Source organism: Macrosteles quadrilineatus, unplaced genomic scaffold (genome assembly GCF_028750875.1).
Source record: "Macrosteles quadrilineatus isolate MER2022 unplaced genomic scaffold, UCM_ALF_1.0 Scaffold_21__1_contigs__length_2333173, whole genome shotgun sequence".
NCBI classification, from domain to species: Eukaryota; Metazoa; Arthropoda; class Insecta; order Hemiptera; family Cicadellidae; genus Macrosteles; species Macrosteles quadrilineatus.
The window spans coordinates 1,568,800-1,588,906 of NW_026542614.1; the positions used below are offsets into that span (position 1 = coordinate 1,568,800).

The following is a 20,107-nucleotide window of genomic DNA, read 5'->3' on the forward strand; positions in this document are numbered from 1 at the left end:
ATGGTAATATTTTGTCCGTATCCACACCGATTTCCTGGGCCAGCTGATTTAAGAGGCAGCATGTTGTCCTGGACCTCTCGAAGTATCCCTGTTCACCTCACGACCAAATTTGACCGTTTCAAAAACAAGTACAACCTTGAAGTTGTTGCATTCTGCATTACACAGTCCCAGGAAAGTACTTTAATGATGCGTACGGAAGGCCTACTTTAGGACATGCACGATGAAAGCAGCGCTCTGCTGTGTAGGGATTTTGACATTGGTCTAAAACCTCACTATAGCAATTCTTAGCTTATTCGGACCCTTGCAGTTCCGTGAAGAATGATGGTATGCCTACTCGAGGCAGCGAATTCATCGTGGGACGACTACCCTGTGTGTGCATCCATCTGACTCTCAAGTGCGTGAAATCCTGCATCTTTACTGGCATCTTGGTCGGTAACCTGCATTTCAGTGGCTGTCGCTGTCATGTGTTGATCATTACGGTTGAGTCTAGTGCGCCAGACATACGATGAGTCGGCTGGGATTCGGGATCTCATGGATGGCAGTCTCCACCCGCCTCAGCTTCATCATTTTTTTTTTATGATCCGCTTCTCCCAGTTACACAAATTTGATGATGCTGTGGCAGCGACCTTGGTGCTACTTCCACCAGGAAGGAGTGTCTTTGGAAGTAAAATAAGTTCCCTTGGGTTGCTGGAGATGTTTCTTTGGGTCAATATTTTCCTTGGCAAGAGGCGTCCTGGGATCTCCTCAATATTTGCTTCAGCGATATTTTGGGGTCTCTGGTTCGGAAACACAACATTCCGGGGGTCACAAGTCGCAATGCAGACCCGTTCTCAGCATCAACGCCGCTTTCCGTAACCAAGAACAGAAGTGGCTGGCTCCTTGAGACCCAGTGCGGATACACTACCTATTAACAGCGCAATGCCCACATCAAACCCTTCAACACAACATGGGCACTCCCAGGGACTCGAAGTGAGAGTTGGCCACCCGTTCAGTCTCTTCTTGCGACAAGCAGAGAATTTCTTCGGTATATTTTCTAGCCATCTAACCCCGACACAAACGGCACGGAGAAGATTCGACTAGCTAGATACATTCTGTAGTAAAAGATGATAACTAATCATGGAGTAAATACTACTTTTTGTAATCGTCTGGCTGGAACTGATACCCACTCTACAAATACAAGGTTCTTCAGGTAAATATGTTTCCACGTTCCTAATTCTTTCTTCTTATTGGTTGGAACTTATTGGATCAAAATTGGCGTACTGGGTGAGTGGTAAAGCAATTGTACCAATGGTTCAGCACAACTCAAGACATAAACACTTGAGGAGTATGTTTAACCTATCACTTAATTGTCAAACCGAGACAGAAATCTAAATATTGAACTACGAAATTGCATAGCCCGGCTAAGCCTGCCAAACTAGAAAAAGTGGTTAGGCCATTTTTATTATTTCTTGTTCTTCCTTGTTTCTGTTCCTGTTGTTCTTCTCTTCTTTCTACTCAACTCAAGTCTAAAAACTCAAGTCTGTTTGTTTGTTTAGTTAGAATTTGGCTTTGACTTTGAGTACTTTGACTTTTGTTTGTGATGGAATATTGACATCAAGAGTTTATTGTCTATTGTGAGTGAGATAAAGTTTTGATTTATATGGACCGATGTTGCTTACTGGGATTTTGTTTGATTAGTGCTGCAAAGTTTAAGTATCTGTGAATCATGGAAGTAAATAAACAACCCAGCAGTACCAAAAGTGAACCCAGTGGAAAGGATAATATTTGTAGGTTATGCGCTTCAACAAACGCCAATATACCCATATTCCCTAATATGGGACCACCATTTTCCCTTAAAAGTACTAGAGGACCACCATTAGTCTGCAAAATAATGTCAAGTTTGAATATTCAGGTAAAATTACAAATTGTATTTATGATAAAAGGAAAGCTTCAATCTTACCTGGGCTAAAGTATCTAAGTTAGGCCTACATAACTGGTTAGTGATCCATTGGCAAAAATTCATTGATGTCCGCAAATATGAAAAGTTTAAGATGGTTTAAGTTTAGTTAGGCCTAACTTAACTTATCCATTGAATCACTATACGGTACCGGTACCTATTTATTTGATAATCTGATGGGAGCCAGATAGGCCTAACTTATATAGCCTAACTTAGAGGGTGATTAGAGGCGAAGCCCCTTCGAAAGTAGAATCCAAGTCTCATTATTTACCATTCTGATTCCATAGCTTCAGTGAGTGTAAACGTAAGTTAACTTAGTTAACTAACCTCTGCTTGACATTCCCTTAATAGCACAGGCCCCCCTAGATGACATGGAATTTTGTGTGACACGATTTTACACAATATTTAGGCCTATGCACTGTTACATGCGGGTTGACTTTCATCAGGACTCTAAAATAAGTTACCGAATGAAAAAATTGAACTTTTTAACCTAACCTAACTTTACATGCAGTAATAAATGTATAGGCCTATCCGCCTATATATCTAATATGCCAGAGGGGGGCCGTCACCTCCTTTGCTCCTCCCCCCTGGAAGTGTCAATTATTGCCCAAAACCAGACTTTGGCCGGTTCCAATTGCCTAAGTGGTAAGGTTGTATACATAATGTAGGCTACTGCAATAAGAGCCAACTATTTGCAATATGTGTAAACGAAAGGAATTCAGGATAATGCAGGCGTCTGTAGCCTTCCGCCCATCTTCTAAGTAGAAGGTGTACAGTTTGGAGTGGACTGAGAGGTTATCACACCCTCGAGTGTAGCCTACAGTAACGCCAAATGGCAATAGTATCTGATCTCACAGTAGGTACTTGATTGTCAAATTCCAAAATTGGAATGAATTCAAGACTTTTTATGTAGGCTATATATATTGTAATAATGTTACCATGAGCAGACTTCTGAGTTTTTTACCTTTTGACATTCACTATTCATTGATTGAACTAAGTTTAAAATTTCTTTAAACAGTTCATGTTTGTCGTTTTATCCATGTGTAAAAACCTTATCTTTTTATTATTTAACGTCAACCTTTGGTCAGAGATAGCATTCTTCATTAAGCCCAATAAAAAATGGTGTCCATAGAGAACACTAATTATCCTAAATGTTTTTTTTCCTATAGGTTTTGCTGTTGGATCTGTAAGGTCTGTGTAGGTTTTGTTATGTGGCAAAATTGGTTTGAGGTTTCATGATTTTGGTATAAGTACGGTAGTCAAAATTAAGTAGTAAAAAGCTTAAGGTAAAAGGTTTTTTGAAGCAGCACTTTGCAGTGTCTGGTACGTTTTAATTTCGGTGAAGCTAGTTTTGCTGAGATTGCCATTTTTAATATTGGCTTATAGCTCTATACTGCACACTGAACTTGGAATGGAGAATATGTCACTTTCATTATGTTCACTTCTTAAAATTTAGAACTTATATTCCTTCTTCCTTACACTGTCTGTGACCGTTGTCGGGATATCAAATTCATTCTACTCATTTTACTTTTCATCCCTACAGTTGAGAAGTGGTGATGGCTTGCCTACAAACATCTGTCAAGACTGTGCTGCCAAAGTCGAGTCTACGTATGAGTTCCTGCGGCTCTGTGAGGTGTCAGACTCTTTTCTGCGACAGTATTTGGACTTTGGCCTTCAGTTATCGTGGATCTTTCGATACAGCGAACTTTTACAAATGATTGATCATGTAGAGGAAGAATCTAACGACGACTTATAATGGCTGGTTGTCCATTGTTATGTATATATGTGATATTTATGATAAACTTACCTGCAGTTCCCATTTAACAGAGTACAGTAATGACTTTAGCTATGTTTAAATATTTTAAGTGTAAATTTTGTAAATTAAACTCGTTATACTTTTGAGTTCTTGTGTTGATTTTATTTGTGTGTTACCGGTACCTTAAGTGTTTCTAATGGAACAAATACTTGTCTTTTTGAAAGAGTCCATTACACACATTTTAATCACCTAACATTGCTTCAAGTACAACGGCTCGCTTCCCTACAAAGTACAATAATAATCAACAACAACTGACATCATCGCCCATCAAATATTGAACAATAAATAATGCCTTGGACTGTTACATAGTTACACACTTTATTTGGCAGGAAATGTTCGCTTTATTTGTTTACCAAGTTTCATGTTCAAAATATTAGCGTGCTAGTCAGACCTTAACCCTTCCTGGACGGGTGACGGATATATCCGCCTAAGTCTTTGGGGATAAAGGCGGGTGGCTTATGGTTTTTGAGGTTCCGGACGGGAAGCGGATATATCCGCCTTCTCTTCAGACAGACTGGCAGGTGCTTGAGCAGTAACCAGATATTTTCCGGTACCAAAAGGCGCCACTTTCCTGCTCTCTCCCGCACTCCCCCTTCTCTCCCGCGCCTACCCCTCTCCCGCGCACCCCCACACCACTCCTACCCTCCCCCCTCGACGTTTCGCGCTCAACACTACGTTGTCTTTATTTATTGTTTTCATATTGTTCTTTATTTAGTGCCTAACGTTGTCATGGTCATATCTTCAAAGACGGGTGCCGGATATATCCGCTGCTTTTCTACTCATCCGCGGACGGGTAGCAGATATATCCGCACAGTTAAAAATGTGTAAAAAATTATTTTGACAGTATGGAGTGTTCCATTGTGTTTATTTTATGTGTAATTGTACAACAAAACACAAATAACGAAAATTAATTTTTATTTTTTCCTATAGTTTTTTATCCGTTCTATGTCACAATTTCGCCCGTCCAGAAAGGGTTAAAGGTTATCAAAATTTGGGTACTTTAGTACCACACTTCATAGTAATAACCTAACCTAAGGGTGGTTGATTCTAGGAGGATTTTATTATTTAAAATCTTATAATATTATCAAAATAAAAAAAAAAATTTTTTGAAATCGATCACCACTTTACCATCTTTTTTGTATATTTACCGTCTTGTGAGTAACAGTATAAGCATAAATATATGTTTTAAGTGATATAAGATGTTTCTTATATTTACTTTCTGTAAATTTAATAACACGTACAATGCTGATCAAGAAATAATTTATTATTTAAAATAATTAAAATCTTTTTTGAAAGTTTATTTATTGGTGTGGTCGATATAACCAAAGTACTGTTTACTGAGTTGCATGTTAAAAATATTAGCAGTTGTGCTTGTCGGACTCGGACATTTAAGTTATCAAAATTTAAATTGCCAAAACAATAACAGAAACCCTGTCACTATTGTTTGGATGCAAGTCCCCTTGTAGTTTCTTCAAAATGTTGTGTATCAATGGTGAACTTAAAAGGAAATTAAAAAGACATATCATTATTAAAACAATATGTGGTATTTGTTTATATTTTTTCAATTACCAAGAAATATAACAGATGAAGATTTGTGAAACCTCAGGTAAAGTTTTGGGATGTAAACCACCAACCAAAAAAAACTTTTTTTAGGCGGTGAAAGGTTAACACATTTGGAATCACCTAAAAGTTTCAATGAAATACATTATTATCACTAATTTAGTTTAATTCTTTTTGGAGGAGGATATAACATCCCCATATTGAAGATCATTATATTTATTTATTATATCAATATTTAAATACGTAATCAATAATGATTTAAAATAGGCTTATCTGTTATGAAAAATATTATATAGCTTTAAATCTTACAAATAAAATGTTCTATTGATCTCTTGGGCCTAAACAATAAATTTATCACAGATCTCAATTCATATAGTAAGTCATGGTAATATTACAGTAACAATAATAAACTTAACAAGGCAATTTATAAATTTGAAGAAATCACGTTAGGTACTCTAACATCTAACAACAATATACTATACAACAATTCAGAAAGATTTGATAGTCACATTAACACTTGACACTTAGGAGAACTGGTTATTTACTACTTGTTAAATTCTATTCTTTTCAATTGATGTGATATGGAGGGGCTCTTATTTCACTGTGAATATCTTGATGGCATTACGTTCGATAATATAGACTTGATTAGTCTTTCTGAATTGCTGCATCTTTTAGGAATGGTAAATTTGGTAATGCTGGTGGATAACAGTTTTGGCAATCAGTTTGCTAGCTCTTTTTGATCTTCTGGCCAGCCTGGAGGGCCTGATCCAAGTCCCGGATCAGATCTTCTACAGACTCCAGTCCGATGGAGAGACGGACTAGGTTGCTTGTGATGCCAAGCTGCTTCCTGACATCAGCTGGGACTGACGCATGAGTCATCAGCTCTCTGGAACAACAGAATAAACGTTAACACACCAAAACACCCCTTCAATAAACCAATGTGTCATGAAAGTAGTATATCAATGATTCAAAAGCATTACAATTGTTATAAACATTTTCACAATGTTTAGTAGCAAACTTAAACAGCTGCAGTGTGTTTTGAAACAAATGTTCATAACAACCCAAATAATGTTTTTTTTTTATTATTTGATCAAAACATTTTGACGTTTTCGACTGTAACTCATTACAACAGAAACAACAATTCGCAAAAAGTTATCATTTATTTACAGCACTTTTTAAGGTGTTTGCAAACAAAATTTAAAACTGGTGTGAATAAGGCTTTACAGCGACAACTCGACCACATAAACACAACCCCAGACACAGAATGAATGCTTCCTTGCACAACTTTAACCTAACAAAATATCACTCACGGATGGTCAGCCAGACTCTCGTAGCCGCCCAGGCTCTCCGCCAGTGTGATGACCTTGAGAGCTGAGAGGAAGGCTTTGGTCTCGTCTAGTCCTCCACGGACGTACACTGAGAGCATTCCACTACAGCCAGACCAGACTCTACGCGCCACCTCGTGTTGAGGATGGGAAGGTAGTCCTGCCAACATAAACTTCTTTATACCATTTATTTTATACTACATGGATGTATGACGAATGTGAGTGAACAAATTAAGCAGTGGTATAAGGAACGAGTAAAGTACCAGCCAACATTGCCTTGCATAACGGTGTTTGTAGGTAATTTTTTTACACTTCTGGTTACATAGCTATTTTAACATTTGAAGATTCAAAAAAATGTTGTCTTAAATTATACTTTCTACATATATGTTTTGAGTTTCTAATATTTTACGCAGAGACAATCAACTGCCCTAAATAATATTGCAGTCTACACAAGCTATATTACAAGGTGACTAAATTGCCAGTCTCTCTTGTTCCTTGTTTTCTTCACATATTGCCTTGTATAGCTGGCTAGTAAAAGTATGTTATAGGATACCAATCAATGTTTAAAAAATTCAACGGTAAAATTTAAGAGTATGTGCCATTAGATTAGATAAATATATGTTGACAGAGATAAAGAAAAAGCAGGAGGACTAACTGCATAGCATTGCAGTAATGGAAACCAAGAGAATAGGAAGGAGAGCAATGTTTTCTCAGATTTAATATAGCGTTTCCCACAAACTTAAACTTGGAAACTTTTAACTCTGAAGGGTGCCATTTCGTAAGCAATATAACTCAATGATCCTTGCAAAAACTCTTTTCTTTTATTTTTCTTGCCTTGATAAAATGGGTACCAATTTCGTAAGCAATATAACTCAATGATCCCCTGCACAAACCTTTATTTCTTTTATTTTTCTTGCCTTGATAAAATTTCAATAAACTGAGTATGATTATGATTTACACCAAGACTTTGAATACTGGTACTTTATATAAAAGCAGATGTTGAGTACCTGGATGCATGACTTTCTCCACTAATGGATGACTTTCCAAGAACTCAGCGACAGCGAGAGAGTTCTTCATGTGTTGTTCCATTCTCAGTTTAAGAGTCTTAAGACTACGAAGCACCAGGTAGCAGTCGAACGGAGAAGGAACGATGCCCATAGCTACAATCAAACAAGTGTTTAGTGTGTTTTTGACTACGAAGCACCAGGTAGCATTCGAACGGAGAAGGAACGATGCCCATAGCTACAATCAAACAAGTGTTTTGTGTGTTTTTCTTTTTTCAAAGGTCATGGAGCAAAGATTTACTTATACTTAAGTCATGGCATTCCAAAGACAAGTAACAACTAAAGAGTGATCACTGTAGGAGTAGCTATAAAATGATTTAAAAAAGGTAAATAGCTTTTTCCTACAGTTACCTAACAATGTACATGTTCTCTCACTGATTTGAGAAAGCAAAGTGGCCAATTAATTCGCTCATCAGTGAGACAATGTTAACATTGTCTCACTCTAATTACTTTGTCTCACTCCAGATTTGCAACGAGAAGGCACAAAATAGTGAGCGCGTAACATGCAGGCACCGTCGTATGCGCGCGAAATACGTTGGCAGCACTGGCTGTAAATCAGCTGGTCAGCTGTTGTACTGTTGTATTTGTCACTTCACATTAAATGTTATATTAAAAGTTCACTTCTGTGTAAAAATAGGTTATGTTTCTTCACCAATTTATTTATTTTATGGTAACTGTAGGAAAAATATAATGTGCAACTCGAGTTCAAAGTACAATTGCCTCATTGCTATAGTTTAGTTTTGAATTTAACATTTGGAAATGCTACAAGACTTTTTATCTACACTTTTAAGATTACTTGACTTAGATTAACAGTAAATTAATTGTGTTGTTGTCATTGAATACAGAATACAAAAGTCATATCAGTATTTAGACCCTGTTAAAAGGTATCAAAATATTTAAGCCTACCCATACGGAAGCACACTTTCAGTGTTCTTTGAATGCCAAAATGGTGTCATAACTGCACCGACCTAAGGACTGTTAAATTTATACAAAATGTACACATCAATTTTAGATATATGGAAGACCTTTCATACTAACCATTCTGTAAGAACTTGAGTCTATCATAATAACCATCATTGTTTGTAGTGACGGCCCCCATCACAACATCAGAATGTCCATTCAGATATTTGGTAGCCGAGTAGACAACTATGTCAGCTCCGAGGGCTAGAGGTTTCTGAAACAGCCACAAATAAACGTAAAAATATCTGTCTGAGAAGAGAAAATCAGATTCATTAGTTTAGTATAGACACCGGAGTAAGAAAATAATTTTTTTTAAATAAATAACGAATATTGAATCTTTTCATCACATACAATCTCGATTAAATCCGTTTCATTGTAGTATTTTCTCCAATTTCATCAGAAAGGCGAACTACAAAGGTTTTGTGTAAAACCCTACTGTTTATACCAGTGTTTCCCAACCAGTGTGCCGTGGCACACTGGTGTGCCGGGAGGCCTCTGTAGGTGTGCCGCAAAATTTTAAGTAGTTAAAAAATTGTTGATCAAGAAAGAAACTTTTAATGAGCAAACGTTGAGTACAAATTTCCTACTAGAAATCAAACCAGGGTTTATTAAATATTTCTCACTCATTATTGGTAAATTCATACAAAATTTTAATCAAGCTCAATGTTTTATTATTATTTAAAACTTCCGACTTAATAAACACAAATAATGTACAAATGTTAGATAACATATGTTAGTTTTATATTTTTTACCTTATATATATATATATATATATATATTTATTTATTTATTTACTAGTAAAAAATAGGTTTTACGGAGTAAGATGTAATTGAAAAAAAGAGTTTTTTATGCACTTACCAAATGTAATTCTAACCAACGATATTTTGTAGACAAGTGTGCCGTGACTACAAACTTGTTCTAGTTAGTGTGCCCTGAACGGAAAAAGGTTGGGAAACACTGGTTTATACCATGATTATAGAATAATAATAGTTTGTTATGATTTTCAAAACCATGCTGATTTGATCAATTATTTTATGTTTATAAAGAATTATTTAATCTTTACTCAGAAAAAAATTGCCCATAATTTATACATAATTTATTGACTATAAAACCAGCTGTTTCTTATCCAAGCTCATTCATTAGATGCCAATCTCCGAAAATAGTTGGGTTAAAAACTTGAATACTTGAACAGAACTGGTATGGATCTTAAACATAAACAAATCTAACAAAAAACCACTAAGTGGTAACACTTTCCCCGCCAAGTCAGCAATCCAAAAAAGTTAATAAATCATTACTTTTTCCGCCAAGAAAAACAATGTAATGTATGTAAGTTTGGCAACTTGGCGGCAGACTTTTGCTTGGTTTTTTTCATTTAAGTTACGTTCGTGGATAATTTCACAAATCAACTTCTCTAATTAATTAGTCCAACTAAGTATAATTTATGAAATGTGGTACAAATAAGGTCAAATTTTGTAAAATAAGCTCTCACCTAGCCATGTACCAATGGGAGGGATACTTGCTCAATGAAACTAGTTTTATGGTATTTTTTAAAGGGATCGAGCAAAAGTCTGCCGCCAAGTTGCCAAACTTACATACATTACATTGTTTTTCTTGGTGGAAAAAGTAATGATTTATTAACTTTTTTGGATTGCTGACTTGGCGGGGAAAGTGTTACCACTTAGTGGTTTTTTGTTAGATTTTATTTATTTTTGTAGAAAATTAACAGTTAAAATAAAAATCCTCTTTTCTCTGATATATAGACCACGGCACAACTACATCTCATTTAATTTCAATAATATTGTTAATGTAGAACTAAATTCTACACTTTGGTCTTATCTGCTTTAAACAGATTAAAAACTTTTTGACACACGTACCAAAATTACTATTTAACAAATCCACTGGGCTTAAACTCAGTTTCAAATTTCATCAATGCTCATCTTGAACAACATAAAATGTGTTGATGTTACATAAGTGTTCTAATAATTAAACCCGTATATCTAAAGACTAGTGTAAATTGAGCCCTTATTAGAGATGTAAAAATGTAATCAAACTAATTAGGTTTGTTAGATATAGCATAAGGCAAAACAAATATTGAATAACTCATTTATCCTAAATTTACATATCACTTTTTAATTGCTTGTTTAACATATGTAGAGTGATTTTCCCGATCGTTTTATTTGTTTTAGTGTATCAAAACATAGAACAAACCTTAGTACTAGCGTACTAGTACTAAGTTTCAAGTTCCTAGGTTTCATATGTTTTGATAAGTAGTATTAAACTGTTAAAAATGACGAGCTGCTGTACCAGTGTACCATCGGTACACTGCATTTTTCAATGGAAAGTATCGGGGAATATCACTGCTCTAAGTAATTTTATATAGTAAGTAGTTCAAATCATTCAGTATACCTGAAAAAAATACTTTATAAAAGTATTAAAATAATTTTTCAGCTGTTCCTATGAATTTCTCTAACATTTAATTAATTAAGATTTAATCGCAGCTGGTCCTTCTTTTGTTTTGATTTTAATCCCATGTTATTTAAATGGGCCAAACTCGTACTTTGAGGGCTTGCCAAGGGTTTATGGGTCAACGCACCGACTTGAGACCCTCAAAAGGCACATCTACACGCTAAGGGCTTTCAAACAACATAAAAAACATTAAAATTGAGCCAGTGGTTTGGGCTGTAGGTCCGTCAACATTTAAGGAGAAGAAGGAGAACACGGAAAATTTGTGAATTTTCAAACTAGTTTTTCTTGGCTCAAACACAACCGTTTTTTAAATTCTTTTTTTTAATTTTGTTGAGAATGATTGCCCCTATCCAGTAGATGAACAATTATTTTAATAGCTTTTGTTTCTTCAGAGCTATAGACGAGTAAAAAAGCCACTTTGTCACGTCATGTATATATACACTGCAGCAGCTGTGTAGTACCGCTGGGGGACTTGGCGGGGCGGAACGCTGCCGCGTTCCTTAATGGCCCGAATCCTATACTTATAGCATAACATATGGTTTAAACAGTTCTATAAACAATGTTAAATAATGTTTACTTTCGGGCCAGTAACATCATTTGTTTATGTTTATGATACATATGTTCTAGTTTTCGTGGTTAAAAAATATCAAAAAGCTACTTTTGTATCTCTGCATCGAACCAGAACTAACTTCTGATTAATGAACAAGCACTATGACCACTCAGCAACCAAGATAAGCTATATAGCATTAGGCTTAGGCTAACACACCTGGAAGTAGGACGTAAGAAACGTATTGTCAACTACAAAGATAATGTCTTTGTTGTACGCTTTGATGAGACTTGCGATTCGAGGGATGTCCATCACCTTCAGTAGGGGATTGGTGGGACTCTCTACCCACACCAGCTAAAAGCAGAAAATACACTTTTAATATATGTTCTCAAGGAAAAGGTCTAAACTCTGGTCTTATTTCTAACATCAATCTTTTATTAGATCATCAAAGACAGCAAAATGAAAATGCCAATTAGGTCCAGAATGTCCAGAAACTATTCTGACTAAATAACTACGTCAAAGTGTAATAGTGTAGTGAAGACATTTTGATCATTGCCTATATTTAAACTGTCTCATAGCTTTGAATTTTAACCAAAACTAACCTTAGTGTTTGGTTGGAGATGTTGACAGAACTTTTCAGCATCCACTCCTTCAGCAAAGGTTGTAGAAATGTTGAACCTTTGAGCAACGCTTCTGAACAATCTAAAACAATATTCAATATCTGTAATCCCAAAGTAACCTTGTTCAAAATGTTATTCAACATCAACCAGTTGTTCACAAGGCCTAAAGTAAAGAGCAAAAAATTTAGCTTATCAATATATTATTTATGAAAAATCCTCAAGTATTGGAGCGACACGCAGCTGTACAGATAAGTAAGTAATTCAAACACTACACTACAACTATTACTAACAGCAGTTATAAGACTGTTATGAGATAATGGTTTAATTCAGTTTGACCTTTGTTTGACTTAGTAAAGCATAAGGTTTACAATTGTTCCAAATGGCAGTATGGGCTATTAATTAACAGCTGTGTCCAAGGAACATGTCGGTCTTAGTGACTAACAAGACTACAAGATCATGCCACTTATCCTACACTCATCTCTATTCATAGGTACTTGGCTTAAAATACCAACATTCGTATCATCCCCATTTTATATTAAAGAGTATACTTCTATTAATTCTTTGGATGTTTGATTCAAATTAAAGGAAAGTAGTGAATAAATTGTGTTAACACTAGAAGTGGCCATGGAACCAATAGCAAAAACCATGAGCAGGATTTACCAGTCCATAAATTTGGTCACTGCAACAAAAAAATCACCTTAAAGTGAGTAGCATGTATTTTGCAATCAAATTTTAAACAATTCTCAACTATCTTTCAATTTTATATCAACTCTGTTCTGCAGTTACATAACAAAGTAATAATGGCTGGAAATTGATTATAACTCCCCACTCAGTATCAGGGATATATTTTCCAGAACAAATATGAATGACTATATACTATACATTAGTTTGTTGTATATTTAATTAGCACTTAATTTTCCGGAGGTCCCAAAAACTCCTTTATGGGGAAGTTGCCACCCCTAGACCCCTGGGGAAGTTGCCCCCTTACTCATGTAATTTTCATCTTTAAAAGTTGCAGTTATACAGCTGTTGAAAAAATAACTTTAAGAGCAAAATCTTGATTTGAGAGGGTATCTAAATGTTTGAATACTGGTGTTTTTTTGGGGTTTTAATAACTGGCCAATCGAGTCTTTCACAACACATAATTAGATGTAGTCTGAGTTAAACCAATGAATACAAACCCTTTAAGAAGCGCAATGCCTTTATTAAAAATTCAGTCTGGGAATATTTGAATACCGGATAGTTCCCATGGCGGCCGCTAGGTAGACTATGGGGAGCGCATGGCCAAGTCAGCTGATAGAATGAGAGAGAGTAAGACAAAGAATCAGCTTAGAGAGAGTAGCGCGGCCACCACACGAGCGATCGTAAAATTCCAGTCTGACTATTCTCCATAAGCATTTCACTTTTAAAGGGTTTGTATTCATTGGTTACATTCCATTCATTTCAAAATATAATCATGTAATTGATCATTTTAAAGAGGAAAACCCTGCTGACCTAGTTAGTTTTGCCATTGACTCGCAACACGATTTTCTCATACCATATAAATATTGGACATATAGTGGGCTCCAATGTACCGGTATCGGCTAATTATTATTAAATATTTATTATCATTTTGGTGCTATACCACTGGTTTATGTTTATAAGTATAAATGATAACTAACTCCTATAGGGCTTGTTAGAGGATGAAAACCCAAAAGTATATTTGATTTGTTGTCATTTGATTATCCATAAACGTTGGTATACACCTAAAATTACAAGTCTTAAATGATGGCAATGGATATATAGGAAGAGAATAGGATGAATTTGGACCCCAAGATTTGTTTCTTATAATTTTATTTTATACTGTAATGACAAATCTTTAAAAATATTAAGAGTTCAGAATGGATTTCTTTGAAGAATAAAATGAATTAGTAAATCTGAAAGAAAAGCCAACTTCTTTGAACACTTAAAACAAATCCACTCAAATTTTGAATTCGGCCAAACATGACCTACCACGTATTCTTCTATTGTCAAGTTTTTTTAGAAACAACAATTAAGTTACATAACTGATAGGAGATGAACTGATGATTGTACTCTATGAATAAACAAACAGCAAGTTATGGCTTAGGTCTTATCTTTAAATAAACATTCTGTCTTATCAAAGGTTATTTTTATCTGAATGAAGAGGTTAAAAGTGTGACTGGCTTTGAGGTTATCATATGTCAGATGAAACACGAGTTTGCACGTAAAAGCTATCAACACAACGATTATGCATCCATTTAGATTACAAGACCACAAATCTACTATATCAACCATAAACCTTGACATTTTTATTGATTGTGACATTTTATCTCCATGACATTCACTAAGTGAATTTAGCAGTCCCTGGATTAAAATGTACATGACGTGATAATTTTTTTGCCAGCAATGTTAGGAATTCTACAAGTTCCCGCTTGTGACTTAAAACTTTTACTGATAAACTTTTCTCATAAAACTATTTGTTTCATGAATAAAAAACAACTTACTAGCGGAAGATGATCGAAATTATTGCACAATGTGTAACAGGACTGCCTTACATCAATCATGGAAACAAGTAACATTAACAATACACCAGAATACAAAAATGTATTTGTTCTTCTAAAGTGAGAACTACTTATATTCTTTAAAATTAAGCTTTGTCTATTTTCCTTTAAGATCTGTGGGACCACTTTTATAGAGGAACAAAACTGAAACCCTAGTTACTATATCCTTCTGAGGTTGTATGAGTCTCATGATACATTTTTTGCCAGCTTTTTTTACCTTTTATTCTTTGACCGATCTTATATGTCAGATTACTGTTTTAACTCTCTTTAGAATCTTAATGAATTCTTGAGTACCATTTTAGGAACATATGCATCTATGTTTTTTTAGGTGCCTAGATATTAGAGTGGGAAAAAACATGTCATAGACGAAATCTGAGATATTGCTCTTTAAGAAAAGTAGAGACTGGGAATAACGCTGAACAACTTAACTCGAAAACTGAATGGTTTATTAGTGAATATTTTTATTAAATAGTCGATCATCGTTTACAAGTGGGAGTTGTTTTGGGGGAGGGAGGGTTTGGTGAGTTTGCAATGCACATAGAATCAGAGGGTCAGCACTGAGAACCTGGTCAGCTGATGAGGAAGAAAAAAGCTGGAGCATAGAAAGCTTTATTCATTCAATTATTCATTAGGTGATGGAAAATAAGGCAGCTGAGCTGAAACACTAAGACAATGCTAAGAGGTGAAACACCCAACTGATCATAAAGTTATATTGAAAGGCGGTCCTGTGATCAGAAACAGGACAAGAAGGAAATAAGGAGAGAGTTTGTTTAGTTGGTCACCAAAAAAATGGTTAAGAGAGGCAGGCCCCTAGCACCTAAAGCATCGGTTGGCAGATTTTTCCCTTCTTCAAAAAGCAACAGAATGATTTTTTAATCACACTATAATTCTTAAAACCAACAGTTAACAGTTTGGTTTACCTGCCAGTGCCTCCGTAGATGTCGTCCACGCTGAGCATGTGGTCACCTGCGCTCAGCAGGCTGACAATGGCGGTGGTCGCCCCCAGACCCGAGGAGTAGCACAGGCCGTACTTGGCATCATCTAGAGACGCCAGACATCGTTGTAGACATGTGCGGGTAGGGTTGCCGCTACGAGAGTACTCGTATTGCTATAGACAAAAGACTTTGTGAGGGACGAGGTTCTGAAGGTTAATGGCTATAATATTTTATTGTGGCTGAAAATTCTTCTTCAGTCTGTTCAATCGTTGCAAAAGGTTACACAGCCCTCCATCGAGAATTCACCAATGAGTTAAATATTATTTCAGTTGTTACTGGTATAACAAATTTGTATTTTAGCATTTGAGAATATAGAAGGCTAACTAAACATTTTCACAAAAGCTGTTAAAATGTTGAATTAAAATTTCAATTATTGGCGAAAAAGGAGGATCGTCTTTAAATAATTTAACCTTTTAATCGACTGGTTAAAATATATCAAAAATAAAACACTTCTAGAGTGGGCATGTAACTAAATTATTTTGTTCAAAGTGAAGATAGAATTTATAGTCCCCAAAACTAATCTAACTTGGTAGTAGCACTCCTAAAATACAATCTAGGTGTGTACAGTATATTAATATTACAGTTAATTTTAAGGCTACAAAAGTACATTAGAAAATCAGAAACAAGACTCTAGATAGATAAAACACTTTATTCCAAACCATCTGAATAACAAATACACTGCACAAGAAACATTCATTTTTTACATAAATTTAAATTTATGAGCCTTGGAAAGTCTTTGAATTAGACATTTTACCGCAAAAATTTGTTAAATAATTGTTAGGTCCCTGCAAATTTTACACCTGTTGCAAATCAAAAGTTAAAATTTTTTCAATGCTATAAGATGTATCGTATTATAACTAGGCAAAATATTTTTTTTTTTATACCAACCTCAAAATCCGCAGGGCCATACTGCTTGAAAGTCGTAGAGAGTGAGATGGGAGGAACGACAGCCATACTCTTCCATTGTTCTGCTTCAGACCCTGCATGGATTGCTTTGGTCGAAAAGTGCAAGTCCTTCTTGCGATATCCATTTTCATTGGTCGACATCTACACCAACATAAACATCTGACTTGTAATAATATAAATTCAGAGTTCCATTAAATATTTATAATCAAGCTTCAGAATGTAAACATTTACTTATTCAAAATTTTTAATTTTAGTGGTGTTTTTTTTTAGCCAGTGTACATAAAATAACCATACAAAATAAAACCTTTTTTGACCCTAGATTAACAGTAATCGATATCGGATATGATAACGATAGGTATAACTTTTCACATTAAAGTATTAAAAAGTAAGACCGTATAACTTGTAAAGTGAAGAAATATTCAGTATTTTAATCCACAACATTAAAGCATTAATATTTTACTGGATTTGTTTTTATCTCTAGATTAAATTCTCCATAAAAAAGGCTAAATAAATATTTACCAGCAAAATATTGCTACTTTGTAAATTACCTACCTTTAAAATGTTCAATAAGCAGTATACACAAAACAATTTAATTTGAAATTTTGGGGAATAATTTTAGAATTAAACTACACACTGATCAAACATTTTTTTTACACATTTTGACATTTTTCTTTTTTTTTCTATAGGGTTTCAACAGTAACCTAGTTATACAAATTACATTATTGAAGCAAAAATACTAGTATCATTTTTGAGAATTTAACTATTTTTATGCCTACTAATGAAATGGATTTTATAAATATAGGCCTACAATATAATATAAAGGGTAAATCTTAACGTACCTGTAAAATAAAACGACACCTCAATAAAAGTTGGTTCAAAGAACCTAATGACTCACTCTTTATAAGCTGCTAAACTCGTCATTACTATAAATAGTGCGTACTGTATGGTTTCAATTGGAATTCTGAATATTCAGGAGTGAATAAATAGATTAATCCATTGTTCTACTAGACCATTACATGACATCATTTCCAATGACCACCAAAACTCACCATACCTTGTATTGGCATCATTCAAGGACAAAATTGTCTTCTAAACCGAAATATCACAAAAATTATGTAAACATAAAATGTAACATCACAAAAGATGGGAAAGCAATTCAAATGTTAATCAAGTCAGGGATTACTTTACACTTTGTTGACTATATGACTAGACTTCTGCAGTAAAACTGTAAAGTAGTTTTATTTACTGGAACATTTCCCAGCTAAATTGGTTTTGTTGAAAAATATAACCTCTTGTGTTTTAGTTCTGAAATATAAAATAATATGCATATTTTTTCAGGATATAAAAAATAGCCTATTTTAAATAACTGAGCACTTGTAAATTTGTGAATCTTCAATTTAGAGTATGATGCTGAAAAAGGATAACAATAAGATTCTGTACCTCAATTAAATATTTTAAACCAAAATATATTTTTTGTACTTGTCAAAATTTCTTTTTTTTAACTATCTGTGGATATATATGTAAATGGGGGGGAAATTAATGATTTGTATATGACTATACTCAAATTATTCATTATCATTATTATATAATAATTACTTAAGTTACGTAACAGCAATCAGGGAAAACCTGGGTATCTCAGGTGGATAAAACAACCATCATTAAGATTGAATAACAAACTCAGGTCTGTTGGTTCTTTAGGATTTATGCTATGTGTTTTGCAGGTGGTCTGACATTGTTTGGGAATAAGTAAAAATTAAAGTATCCTAAACTTAGATATCTTGATAGGCAAGCATGTTTCTTAAAAATCTTTTTCTCAGCTTGTGTGCATCGCAGGGAAAATCTTCGCACTGTTAGAAAAGAAAGGCATTTTCCTGTAGATATGCATAATCCCTTTATACATTTAAATAGACTAAAAAATAAGCACAAAAAAGAATTTAATTTTTGTTATATTAACATGAGTTGTATGGGTTGTCATGCAGGTGACGAAATGACAACAAAATAACTTATAAACAGAAAATCTAAACGAATAAATGGAATAAATTCCAATCACGTGTTTTATTTACAGTGTGGGGAGAAAATAAAGTCTGTACATTACAATTGGTAAAGTTTTCAACCACTGCACGACATCTAGCAGGCCTACTATTTATTTTACAAATAAATTTCTTAAATCTAACACAAAAATTAGTAACTTAAGTTAGATGGTATTTTAATGTGCCAATACTGTAATATATCAAATCGAAGTGAAGTAAAAACTAAACGGCAAGCAGACGAGAAAGTCTAGTAGGGTACCTCAAATAGGCCTAAATGTATGTTTTGGAATTATTAATTAATCAATTTTATAAAGTGTGTTTACTAATTTTTTCATCAATTATGACATGTTAAAAAAATGCATGGACCTCTAATAAAACCATCCTTGCAAAATTGTATTTTCTACTACCAAGGCTGGAATATCCATATTAAGAAAAACCTTTTACAAAATACAGTTTGGATCTCAATTTCCTAAAAACTTATTCCATAAAAACACCTGCACTAACATGCCTAACTTTTGTTAAGTTCAAACCAATTCAAGCTATTATCAAAGCAACTAACCATACAATTACATCAACAACAATCAACAATTAATTCATCATTGGCATTTAAAACTACCGATATGTCTAATTATACAAATTAAGCCAGAGAAAAACATAAAAATACAATACCAAACATAAATAGTTTACATACCTTGTGCCCTAACCTAGCACACAGCCACACACGTGTATTGAATGACAGCAGACAGACGACAGAAGATCGATACGGCACTAGCGTTACTAGCACACGATTGGTTGTAGCTGATTGTGGATTCCCGTCTGCAAAGAGAAATAGGTCGCTCAGTCAGCTGATTTATACTAAGGCAAACAGCGATGCTCCCTACCTCAGCGAAAAATTTCCCTCAAAACAATTTAATAAAAAATGCAAACGTGGTTTATTAAACTCACTTTTACATAGTTTTGTTTTACCCGAACAAGAAGTGGACTGATATTTGAAATTTGAATATTCTCATTTCAAGCATTTATTTACTAATCGTAGTATTTATTGTAAACTTTACTTTGTAAATAGTTTTAGGGTTGTTGGCAAACCTAGATAACATGTCCTTGTTTCCGATAACTTGCAAACAGCCCAAAGGCAGGAGTGACGTAATAATTCCAGTCATTGTCATTATCGGTTCCAGTAAAATTTTACTTGTATTTTCCTGGTTGTACTTCCAAAACAGCTTCCAAGTACATTATTTAGAAATCTGTATAATTTATTATAATGTATTAATATAAAAAATTCTATATTTATGTTTAAGTAAATTCAAAAACACCAAACTGA

At 34.4% G+C, this 20,107-nt stretch overlaps 2 protein-coding genes across 2 annotated transcripts; one reads left to right on the top strand and one right to left on the bottom strand.

The window, feature by feature from the left end:
- The first annotated feature begins 1,573 nt into the window (after window positions 1–1,573).
- Window positions 1,574–3,782, top strand: LOC129005455 (uncharacterized). Its single transcript, XM_054434343.1, has 2 exons — window positions 1,574–1,891; window positions 3,480–3,782. Exons 1-2 carry the CDS (start codon window positions 1,706–1,708, stop codon window positions 3,690–3,692), a joined length of 399 nt encoding a protein of 132 aa, XP_054290318.1. The 5' UTR covers window positions 1,574–1,705; the 3' UTR covers window positions 3,693–3,782.
- Window positions 3,783–5,277: 1,495 nt separating this feature from the next.
- Window positions 5,278–19,596, bottom strand: LOC129005454 (cystathionine gamma-lyase-like). Its single transcript, XM_054434342.1, has 9 exons — window positions 19,478–19,596; window positions 16,739–16,897; window positions 15,776–15,963; window positions 12,277–12,376; window positions 11,894–12,028; window positions 8,740–8,875; window positions 7,645–7,797; window positions 6,623–6,797; window positions 5,278–6,198 (listed from the first exon to the last, which is right to left on the bottom strand). The coding sequence occupies exons 2-9, from the start codon at window positions 16,895–16,897 to the stop codon at window positions 6,039–6,041; spliced, it is 1,206 nt and encodes a 401-aa protein (XP_054290317.1). The 5' UTR covers window positions 19,478–19,596; the 3' UTR covers window positions 5,278–6,038.
- Window positions 19,597–20,107: the final 511 nt, after the last annotated feature.

Coding starts and splice junctions, on each gene's coding strand:
- LOC129005454 (XM_054434342.1), bottom strand. CDS start 16,897: ATGTCGACCAATGAAAATGGATATCGCAAGAAGGACTTGCACTTTTCG. Junction 8,876..11,893: donor TTCTTACGTCCTACTTCCAG/GTGTGTTAGCCT, acceptor TGGCTGTTTCAG/AAACCTCTAGCCCTCGGAGC. Junction 6,798..7,644: donor GGAGAAAGTCATGCATCCAG/GTACTCAACATC, acceptor TTATGTTGGCAG/GACTACCTTCCCATCCTCAA.
- LOC129005455 (XM_054434343.1), top strand. CDS start 1,706: ATGGAAGTAAATAAACAACCCAGCAGTACCAAAAGTGAACCCAGTGGA. Junction 1,892..3,479: donor TGTCAAGTTTGAATATTCAG/GTAAAATTACAA, acceptor TCATCCCTACAG/TTGAGAAGTGGTGATGGCTT.